General features: G+C 37.2%; 1 protein-coding gene across 1 annotated transcript in view; it reads left to right on the forward strand.

Moving 5' to 3' along the window:
- ZC2HC1B (zinc finger C2HC-type containing 1B) overlaps positions 1–12,037 on the forward strand; it is a 75,309-nt gene that overhangs the window by 16,872 nt on the left and 46,400 nt on the right. Inside the window, exons 2-4 of the mRNA XM_003255812.2 lie at positions 2,927–2,988; positions 4,657–4,776; positions 5,302–5,440. Coding sequence (XP_003255860.2) covers positions 2,927–2,988; positions 4,657–4,776; positions 5,302–5,440 — 321 coding nt within the window. The remainder of the gene's footprint in view (positions 1–2,926; positions 2,989–4,656; positions 4,777–5,301; positions 5,441–12,037) is intronic.

Consider the following 12,037-nt stretch of genomic DNA (forward strand, 5'->3'; position numbering starts at 1 on the left):
TTCGAGCCAGTCTGAGCAATATAGTGAGACCCCGTCTCTACAAAAAATAAAAAAGCTAGCTGGATGTGGTGGCACATGCCTGTTGTCCTAGCTACTCAAGAAGCTCAGGTGGGAGGATTGCTTGAGTCCAGAAGGTAGAGGCTGTAATGAGCCGTGATCATCCCACTGTACCCTAGCCTGGGTGAAAGACCGAGACACTGTCTCAAAAAAAAAAAAAAAAAAAAAGTGGTCTTTTTATTGCTGAGCAGTATTCCAGGCTATAGATGTACCACAGTTTGTTTAACCGTTCACCTACTGAAAGGCATTTTAGAAGTCTCAAAAGGTTCTTTTAATGTTCTAGCAATCACATATTCCATGTGATTCAATACACAGAAACAAACACTGCAGACCACATTGATCTCCCTGTTTGATTCAGCTGGCTAGGTAAGTGTTCCCTTCCCTCCTTATACTCAAGCTTCTGAGTTGAATATGGTTCCGAATGTGGTGGTCCATCTGTATCCAAGTATTGAATTGAATCATATCATTTGTATCTGTCAGTATTTTAAATTCATTGACTCACTGATTTCAACCAGAGGTCATTGATCCTCTAGGGATTTCTAGTTGCTTTGCAGGTGAGTACTAACATCTCTCTAGTTGTAGTGATGGTTGAATTAATAGTCTTAATACTTGGAAAGAGACTCAAATTCAAGTCTCAGTATTACCACTTACTACCTGCAGTCTTAGAGAAGTTACCTACTTGGGCCTCCATTTTCTCATTTGTAAAATAAAAATAGTACTAACCCTGTCTCATACGGTCACTGTGAGGATCACATGAGATAACATAGGAAAACACCACACAAATGTTACTGTAATATTCGTAAAAATAGGTTATCCTTCACTAGTGTTTTAGAAAGAGCAGCAGTAGTTTTATAATCAAGATGAGTACTTTCAGGTTGTGGTGCCCTTGCTTAAAAATATGTATACATATTTTATATATATTTATATATATATATTTAAATGAAGTTTTACAAACTGCTCCAAAAGAACAGGGAGGGCAAGAGGTATTTCTGTGTGCTGTGATGGATGGCCTGTGTTGAAAATACAATACCAATTAGCAGATGTGAGAAGAAATCATTTAAATCAACAACGTCTGTAGCAGGCTACCCATCTGCTTCCTGTTAACTAGGTCTTCCTTTTTCAAACTGTCTTCCTTCGGTTTCCATGACCTTGTTCTCTCCTGTTTCTCCTCCTGGCTTATCATCATCATTTTCTTGGCCCTAAATATAAGTTTCCCTAAGGATCATCTCTGCACTTCTCTTTCCATGACTTCTTCTCTGGCAATATCATGCCTTTACTTCATTTCTCAAAGCCTACATCTGTGTCTCTAACCCTGACCTCCCTCATTTCCATCCTGCTGGCCGAACAACTCTATTTCAACTCAGTGTTTCCAAAGCTGAAGTCATTTTTCTTCCTAAGATGGCCCTTCTTTTCCAGTTTCCTGTTTCTATCCCACACTCCCAGCATCTTTTCAGTCCTTCTGCCTCTAAACGTAGAATAGTCCTCAAGCATTCTTTTCTCTTTGCCACCTCCTAACTCCCACAAATCTAATCAGGCTGTTGACTCTTTGATACAGAATCACTCATCTCCTATTTCCTTTCCATTTCAGGCCTCCACCTTCAGCTTTTTTGTGTGTATGTGGGGGAGACAGGGTCTTGCTCTGTCTCCCAGGCTGGAGTGCAGTGTTATGATCATGGCTCACTGCAACTTCTGCCTCCTGGGCTCAAGTGATCCTCTCACCTCAGCCTCCTGAGTAGCTGGGATCACAGGCGCGGGCCACCAAGCCCAGCTAATTTTTTATTTTGTGTAGAGACACAATCTCCCTATGTTGCCCAAGCTGGTCTCAAATCCCTAGATTCAAGCAATCCTCCTGCTTCAGCCTCCCATACTGTTGGGATTACAGGCGTGAGCCAGCACACCTGACCCACCTGCAGCTTTTTCACTAAACTCCGCTCTTCTCCCACTATACTTGCAATCCGTTTGCCCCTTCTTGCCTTTTTCACATCCATCTTCCACAGCTCTGTTTAGGTTCTTCCAACTTAATGTCTCTTGTTGCTTTCCTTGCATGTAGAGTAAAGCCCAGATGGCTGGTCTAATATAAAGTCTATGCTCAGACCTCAAACTGCTGTTTTTATTAACCTAAGACATCATAGCTTTGATCAAAGTGCTTTTTAAATCTTAATATATTTGACTCCTGATGAACCGAAAGGAAGTAATACAAAAAACCTTTTATCAGAATTTCATAATATTTTGCTTTTCTCATGATACTTTTCTAATGTCATTAATTTATCTGCATACTTTTTTTCTGTGCTGGTCCCATGTATGATTTCTCCCAATATTTCCACAGAATTGCATATAGCCAATATCTATTTATCGAATGAATGATTGTTTCTATGTTAGAAATTCAATTCTTGCTTGGCCCATGCATTCAACCAATACCTTGAGTACCTTACTATGGGTTAAGCACTTGCATTGGGCATAAAATAGGCACAGTCTCAGCCTTCATAGAACTTACATTCTCGTAGGAATCCCAAAGATGTTACCACTGGATTATTTATGACTGCCCTTTTACTAGGGTATTTTTTGCTTGTATCTCAAGCAAAGTTGTCAGGCACTTCATGTAAGAATATATTAAATATTAAATCAAATAATTATACTCTGGTTGCCTGAAGGATATGGAATTTACTTGTTTAGTGAAGTGAGGAGTTTATATCAGGAAAGGAAAACACAGGTGAGTTTACACAGGGTCTTCCCAAGGGGAAGAAGCAGTTGGTGGGGAGGGAAAAGAGAGTGAGGATATCAAGCTATTGAGGTCACCTCCAGTCAGTCATTTCTTCTCAGCCAGGCAATTCCATGAAACTAACATAATGTACTCTTGAATTTTACACAGATGGCAATCAGGAATTGTTTCCCTGTGAAGTCTGTGGAAGACGTTTTGCAGCAGATGTTCTGGTAAACATAAAGACATTTTGTAGATGTGTTTCATTGGACTTAAATGAACTGTCAAGTCAGTGAGGAGGCGGCAGTGCAAAGATTAAAGACAGATGTGGAGGGGAAGCAAGGGAAGAGGAGAAGTACATAACCTATGGCTGGTGGGCCCAGAGAACACTGAGGCAGATTGATGCTGCCTCGTTCAAAAGCGACCCTGTTAAACATGGTCCTCCTGAAATGATGCCAGATGGAAGTCTCTTGGCATCGTCAATGATCCCTCAAGAGGTTTTGGCTTTTCCGCCTTTTCTTTAAGCATCAAAAATTCAAATTTCAAGGCCAAAGCACCAGGGAAATTAGCTAGTCAAGAGGAATGAGCATTGAATTTTAGACATCTGGAAACTTGGCTTTTAGCCGCAAATTTGTCACTAATCCTGACAAGTCCTTTAACCTTCCTGTTTTCTGCTTTGCCACGTATACAGAACCTTCAAATTTGAGGGGTTTTATACCATTTGAACAAAATGATACATGGATGTAAGTCCTGTTCCAAGATCTAATTGTTGTCCAGATTCAAGCTAATGGCATGTCAAGTCCCCTGATTGATGGCTATAAAGTTGAATAAAAGCTTGATTCATTTCAAAATTAGGGAATTAAATAGATGGTATGCCCCAATATTATAAAGGGGTTCCCAAGAAAGATGATTTTTTTTCAAAAAGAAAATCTAAGATGATAATACAGCTGTCAGTTGGGACATTTTAGATAAAGGAGACTTTTCTGGAACTTAAAGGATGTGGACTGTAAGCCTGACTACGTTTGGGACAAAAGACTATAAAATGAGGTTGTAGGTTTTATTTTTCTGGAAAATTTAAAAAATGAAATAGCTGTCTTTTAGTTAACTGTGGTTAGAGCTTCCTGAAACTAGAGGGAGAGCTTGCGGAGCTGGTTGTGGCCCTGTAGCCCACCAGTGTGTGTCACTGCCTTTGCCAGCCTGGAGCCACACCCCCTGAGAATTAGTTTGAGACCTGGGAGGTTCCATTTGCAGAGGGATCTCTAAATGTCAGGTACATCTTGGATACTTTTGAGTTTCATTTCCTAAGCCTATTTCTAGGCTATGGAGGGCATTGATCAAATGATTTGATCTTTCTCTCTCCTTCAGCTTAAAATGGATGGCTTGTTCTTAGCCAGTGCAGTGATTTTTATAGAGCTTGTATTTTGTGGGGTCTGACAAAACTACTGTGTCAATGACGGTTATTATGTGGCACACATCCATGAAGGGAGAGGGCAAAGGTCCCATAGTGGCACAATAGCACATTTTATACAGGCGGTACACAGGCAAAGCTCTGCGTGTTAGCTCCTCAGTTTTTGTATCAGAAATGTTGAATACTTGAAGGACTACTGACTGGAGTAAAGAGCATACTGCCCACATTTGAGTTAAATATATAAACCCAAATTTGAAGTAAGTCTTTTAGCTATAAAGGTATTTTATTGTCTTTGCTCAAGCACAATATCTAGTTATATGTAACATGGGATGAGAAGAGCTAGATGGATTTGCTCTGCCGTGACCTGTTAGAGAATGAAGTTGGCTCTGAGGAGCAAACATAGTCCCTGGAGTCGGGGCTGTCTAGGTACACCTAGGCATTAAAAATTGATTGTGCACTTTAGAAATTCCAATCCCTACTCTTCGTTTTCTAGGAAAGGCATGGACCAATATGTGAAAAACTCTTCAACAGAAAACGTAAACCTTTCAATTCTTTGAAGCAAAGATTACAGGGCACTGACATTCCTACTGTGAAGAAGACTCTGCAATCCAAGGTACTCCTGATACCTTCTTTAGTGTTTGTTATTACATTCTGCTGTACTGTAAGGCCTATTTCTGGTTTCATTTTTGCTTGATAATGCAGTAATGTAATGTAACTGTAATCCACCTTTACTGTTTTCTTTATAATCTTGCTTACTTAGATTTCCAAATATACTTCAGATATTTTCCAGATGTAGCAAAAAATAATCTTGTTTATGTTTTCATTAGAGTGGCTTTAAATCTAGCAATTAACCTGAGAAGAAAGTCACTTTTAATCTTACATTTGCTTTTCTTTAAAGTTTTATAGTTTCTTTATTTTTCTGATTTTTCTTTTGTGTTTTCCCTCACTATTGTGGCTTGCAAATTATATTACCATATTTTCCAAACCTCTTTAAGGAGTACTTTTGAAAAACAAACTCTCCTTTTCCCCAATTTTCACAGTTCTGTTTCCTGTGAATTCACAAATTCCAGCTTTAAACAAAATTGTAATGGAGAGGTATACAGTTTAGGGTATTATTTGTTGGTTTTATTTTTTACAGTCTCCACCTGCGAGGAAGTCTAACTGGAGACAACAACATGAAGACTTTATTAACACAATCCGATCAGCAAAGCAGTGTAGGCTAGCCATTAAAGAAGGCCGTCCCCTCCCACCTCCACCCCCTCCATCCTTGAACCCAGGTGTGTGGACATTTTGGGTTGCTTTTGAGGCTATGCTTGACTTTTGACCAAAGCATCATGCCCTCTATGCACTCTGAAATTGACAATAACAATTACATAGAAGTAACTTTATTAATTATATAAAAGTAAACTTATCCTATTTTTTTAATTCTGCATAAAGATTCTGTGTTTCCTCCTAACTCTGTCTCAATGTGGGAACACCACTGTAGCTGTCCTGTAGTATTACATAACTCCAAGAAACACCAGACACCTCTTAGCTGATAGGTATGGAGCTATGCAGAGCAAGCTAACCAACTCTGCAACAGCCCCATCGTGTCAGATACCCACAGCTCTTTTTTTTTTTTTTTTTTTTTTCCGGGTAAAAGTCCCAAAACATGAAATTTAGCATTTTAACCATTTGAAGCTGTACAATTTAGTGGCCCACAGCTTTTTTTACTGGAAACATTTTATTTGAAAATTTAAAAATCTACAGAAAAGAGGAAGGAATAGTACACATGCCCTCCACTGAAATTTGGCAATTGTTGACGCTGTTGCCATAATTTCTCCTTTCTCTTTTTTTCTTTGACGGAACCATTTAATATTAAGTTCCAAGCATCATTAATACTTTATCTTTAGCTATTTTAGTATGCATCTCTTAAGTATGAGTTCGTTTTCTTGCATAATCACAATACTATTATCACACTTGATATGTATTAATATGTTTTCCCAATTACCTTAAGAATGTTTTTTAAAGCTCTCTTCTCACCCATATTCAGCCACAACCCAGTATCCAATCACAGTTTACATATTACCTTTTGTTATCTCTTCGGTCTTTATTAAATCTTGAACAATATCCCTACCAGGCTATTTATCCTTTAGAATGTCTCATGTTCTGTATTTCTCCACTTATTTAGTCATATTGTTAAATTTTTTCCTCTATCTCATCTTTCTGTAAACTGAAAGTTAGGGCTAGAATCTCAATGAGATTAACATAAATATTAATATAAGGTTATTAATATATCAATATTAATCTTATCAGATACAATACATGATTTGCAAATATTGTCTCCAATTCTGTGGACTGTCTTTTTCTCTGTCTCTTGATAATGGCCTTTAATACACAAAAGTTTTTCATTTTGATGATGTCCAGTGTATCTCTTTTTTCTTTTGTTGCCTGTGTTTTTGATGTCATATCCAGAAATTAATCACCAAATCTACGTCATGAAGCTTGCCCATGCTTTCTTCTTTTAGTTTTAGCTCTTATGTTTAGATTTTTTAAAATCTATTTTAAGTCAATTTTTGTGTGTAATATAAATTTCCAACATCGTTTTTTTGCATGTGGATATCCAGTTATCTCAGTACCATTTGTTAAAAAGACTTTTCTTCCCTATTGAATAATCTTGGCACCATTATCAAAAGTCACTTGACCATATGTTTGAGGGTTTATTTCTGGGCTCTCTGTTCTATTCCATTGATCTATATGTCTGTCTTTACGCCAGTACCAAACTGTTTTGAATACTGTAGCATTCTAGTAATTTTTGACATCAGGAAGTTTGAATTCTGCAAAATACACTCAAGATTGTTTTTGCTATTCAAGGTCCTTTGAGAGTCCATGTGAATTTTAGGATTTTTGTTCTATTTCTGTAAAAATATTATAATGAGATTTTGTTAGGGATTGAACTGAATATATAGAATGTTTTGGGTGCTATTGTCATCTTAACAATATTAAGTTTTCCAATCCATGAACATGGGATATCTTTCTATTATTTACATCTTTAATTTCTTTTAGCAAAATATTGTAGTTTTCAATGGACAAGTCTTTCACCTGATTGGTTAAATTTATTTCTAAGTATTTTATTCATTTTGACATTATTATAAATGGAGTTGTTAACTTTCTTTTCAGATTGTTCATTTTTAGTGTATAAAAATGTAACGGATCTTTATATGTTGACTTTGTATCCTGTAACTTGTGCTGAATTCATTTATAATATTATTTCTGATAGTGTTTTTGTGGAATCTATAGGATTTTATACAATAAGATTATGTCACCTGAAACAGAGATAATTTTACTTCTCCCCAATTGATATGTCTTTTATTTCTTCTTCGAGCCTAAATCCTCTGGCTAGAACTTTTCATACTATATTGAATAGGAGTGGCAAAACACATCCTTGTCTTGTGTTTTCCATTGAGGATAATATCAACTATGGGTTACTAGTTACTTTTTAAAGCATAAATAATAGCATATAATGGGTATTATAACATGGAATTGAAATGTATGAAAACAATAGCACAAGGTTGAGTGAGGAAAATGGACATATATTGTAAGGTTCTTATATTATACATGAATAGGTATAGTGTCATTTAAAGGTAGACTATTATATGGTAAAGATACCTATTGTAAACTCTAGAGTAACCACTAAAAAATATTGCTATTTAGCTAATAAGACAATACATGGAGTAGAGATAAAAAATGTAAAAAAAAATTCAATCCAAATGGGGAAAAAGGCACAAAGAGCAGGTGGGATAAAGACAGATAACAAGATGGTAGACTTAAACCTAACCATATGCATAATTGCATATTAATGGCCTATATACTCCAGATAAAAGACAGAAATTGTCAAACTGAATAATAAAGCAAGACCCAACTATAAGTTTTCCATAAGAAAAACCACATTGATATAAAGACACAAATAAGTTAAGAGCACAGGAAAAGATATACATGCAGACAATAATCAAAAAGCTGGAATGACTGTATTAATATAGCACAAAGTTAACTGCAGGGCAAGTATTAACAGATGATGATTCAAATGATAAATACATCAAGAAGACCTATCAATTTTAAATGTTTATGTACCTAGTAACAGAGCTTCTAAGAATGTGAAACAAAAACTGACAAAACTGGAAGAAGAAGTAGACAAATTCACAATTATATTTGGAGATTTTATCACTCCTGTCTTAGTAACTGATAGAATACACAGCAGGAAAATCAGTAAAGATATAGAAGAGTTGAGCAACAGTAACCAACTTGACCTAATTGACATTTATACTTATCCTATGACACATAGCCACAGCAGAAGACACAGTGTTTTCAAGTATACATGGAACAGCCACCCAAGAGAGACCATATACAGGACCACAAAGTAGGTCTCAAATTTAGAATTGAAATCATACATAATATGTTCTCTGATCAGAATAGAATGAAATTAGAAATGTATGACAAAAATATATCTGGAAAATTCCTGAATATTTGGAAATCAACAAGTCATTTCTAAATAACCCTTGGATCTAAGAAGAAATCACAAGAGAAATTAGAAAATAGTTTTAACTGAATGATAATGAAAACATCTAACTTTGTGGGATGCAGCTTAATTCATTCTTAGAGGGAATTTTATAGCTTTAAATGTTTATAATAGAAAAGAGAAAAGGTTTAGTTAAATTATCTTAAACTTTCTCTTTAAAAGATTAGGAAAAGAGCAAATGAGACCTAAATTAAGTCAAAAGAAGAAAATGATGTAATCCATCAAATTAACAAAATATTTTTAAAAGCATATGATCATCTCAATAGAGAAAAAGCCTTCCACAAAGTGTAACTCCTTACACGTTAAAAACAATACAATACAAAAAAAAAAAAAGACTTTCTCAGCCAGATAGAATTAGAAAGTAACTTCTTCCATAAAGGTCATCCTTGAGAAATCTACAGCTAACATCGCACTTAATAGTGAAAACTGAACACTTTCCCACTGAGATCAGGAAAAAAACAAGGGTGTTCATTTTGACCACTTCTATTCAACACTGTACTATTGATAATGCTCAGTGTAATAAGGCAAGAAATGAATTAAAATATTATATTTACATGTAAAAAGCATGTAAATTGGGGAAGAAGATGTAAAACTATCTTTATTCACAGACAACATAATTGTGAATGAGTAAATATAGAAAATTCTGGGGAACTGCAAAAAAGCTACTCGAATTAAAGTGAATTTAACAACATTTCAGGATATAAAGTATAAACAAGTGAGTTGTAGTTCTATATACTAGGCATAAACAATTAAAAAATGAAATTTAAGGCTGGGCGTGGTGGCTCATACGTGTAATTCCAGCACTTTCGGAGGCCGAGGCAGGTGGATCACGAGGTCAGGTGTTCGAGACCAGACTGGCCAAGATGGTGAAACCCTGTCTCTACTAAAAAAAATACAAAAATTAGCCGGGTGCGGTGGCGGGTGCCTGTAATCCCAGTTACTTGGGAGGCTGAGGCAGGACAATCACTTGCACCCAGGAGGCGGAGGTTGCAGTGAGCTGAGATCGCACCACTGCACTCTAGCCTGGGTGACAGAGCAAGACTCCATCTCAAAAAAAAAAAAAAAAAAAAGAAATTTAATAAATTTATAATAACATAAAAATGGTAAATATTTAGGGGTGTATTTAACAAAATATATGCAGAACCTATAAAATGAAAATCTCATAGCATTCCTTCAAGAAATTAAAGAGGACCAGAATAAATGGTGAGATTTACCATTTTTCTGGTTTGGAAGACTCAAGATTGTGTTATGATGTCAATTCTACCCAAATTAACCTATGGATTCAATGTAATTCCACTAGAAATACCTAGAAGTTATTTTTGCTGAGTAGAAATTGACTAGCTGGCCAGGCATGGTGGCTCACGCCTGTAATCCCAGTACTTTGGGAAGCCGAGGCAGGTGGATCACTTGAGGTCAAGAGTTCGAGACCAGCTTGGTCAACACAGTGAAACCCCATCTCTACTAAAAATACAAAAAATTAGCTGGATGTGGTGGCAGGCATTTGTAATCCCTGCTACTCGGGAGACTGAGGGAGGAGAATCCGGGAGGCAGAGGTTGCAGTGAGCAGAGATGGCACCACTGCACTCCAGTCTGGGTGACGAGAGAAAAACTCTGTCTCAAAAAAGGCCGGGCGCGGTGGCTCACGCCTGTAATCCCAGCACTTTGAGGGGCCGAGGCGGGCGGATCACGAAGTCAGGAGATTGAGACCATCCTGGCTAACACGGTGAAACCCCATCTCTACTAAAAATACAAAAAATTAGCTGGGTGAGGTGGCGGGCGCCTGTAGTCCCAGCTACGCGGGAGGCTGAGGCAGGAGAATGGCGGGAACCCAGGAGGCAGAGCCTGCAGTGATCCGAGATCGCGCCACTGCACTCCAACCTGGAATACAGCGAGACTCCGTCTCAAAAAAAAAAAAAAAAAAAAAAAAAAGAAAAAAGAAAAAAAAGAAATTGACTAGCTGATTCAAAGATTTTATGGAACTGGAAAGGATCTGGAATAGGCAATATAGTTTTTAAAAAGCACAAAATTAGAGTATTTACATTACCTGATGTCAAGACTTATTATAACAGTACAGTGATCACGACAACTTGGTATTGGTGTATCAATTTAACAGAAAATAGCATCTAGATATAGACATCCCCCTATCTGTGGGTAATTGATTTTCTTAAAAGATGCCAAGGTAATTCACTGGGTGAAAGGCTAGTCTTATCAACAAATGATGGTGGAACAACTGGATATCCATATGGAAAAATGAACCTTGATTCTTATACCATTGTCTTAATCTGTTTGTGTTGCTATAAAGAAATACCTGAGGCTGGGTAATTTATAAAGAAAAGGGGGTTATTTGGCTCACAGTTCTGCAGGTTGTACGAGAAGCATGGCACTGGCATCTGCTTCTCTCCAGGATCTCAGGATCTCAGGTATCCAATCATGAAGGGAGCAGGCATCACATGTCAAGAGAGAAAGCAAGAGGGAAGGGAAGGAGGTGGGAAGGAGGAGTGACAGGCTCTTCTTTTTTTTTTTTTTGAGAAGGAGACTCACTCTGTCACCCAGGCTGGAGTGCAGTGGCGTGATCTCAGTTCACTGCAACCTCTGCCTCCCACACTCAAGCCATCCTCCCACCTCAGTCTCCTGAGTAGCTGAGACCACAGATGTATGCCACCATGCCTTGCTAATTTTTTTGTATTTTTGGTAGAGGTGGGGTTTCTCCATGTTGCCCAGGCTGGTCTTGATTTCCTGAGCTCAAGCAATCCGCCTGCCTCGGCCTCTGAAAGTGTTGGGATTACAGGCATAAGCCACTGCGCCCAGTCCAGGCTCTTCTTAACAATAAGTTATGATGGGAGCTAATAGAGCAAGAACTCACTCCTTAGCAAAAGGACAGCACCAAGCTTGTTCATAAAAGATCCACCCCCATGATCCAAACACCTCACACTAGGCCTGCCTCCAACACTGAAGATCAAATTTCAACATGAGATTTGAAGAGGACAAATATCTAAACTATATCAACCATATATAAAAAGTCATTCAAAAAGGATCATTGACCTAATATAATTGTTACAACTAAAGGCCAACAAAGATTTCCCAGGCAGGACACAAAATCCGCTAATAATTTTTTTTTTACAAAAAGGAAATTAGTAAATTGGGCCTTACCAAAATTAAAAATTTCAGTTTAAGACTTAAGAAAATGGATCTGGTCTGAAGAAATGATGAATAAAGAAAAAAAATGGAAAGGCAAGTTACAGACTAGGAGAAAATATTTGTAATATGTATATCTGACAAAGAACTCATATCAAGAACATATAAAGAACTCTTAAAACTC

Source organism: Nomascus leucogenys, chromosome 3 (assembly GCF_006542625.1).
Source record: "Nomascus leucogenys isolate Asia chromosome 3, Asia_NLE_v1, whole genome shotgun sequence".
Classification (NCBI taxonomy): domain Eukaryota; kingdom Metazoa; phylum Chordata; class Mammalia; order Primates; family Hylobatidae; genus Nomascus; species Nomascus leucogenys.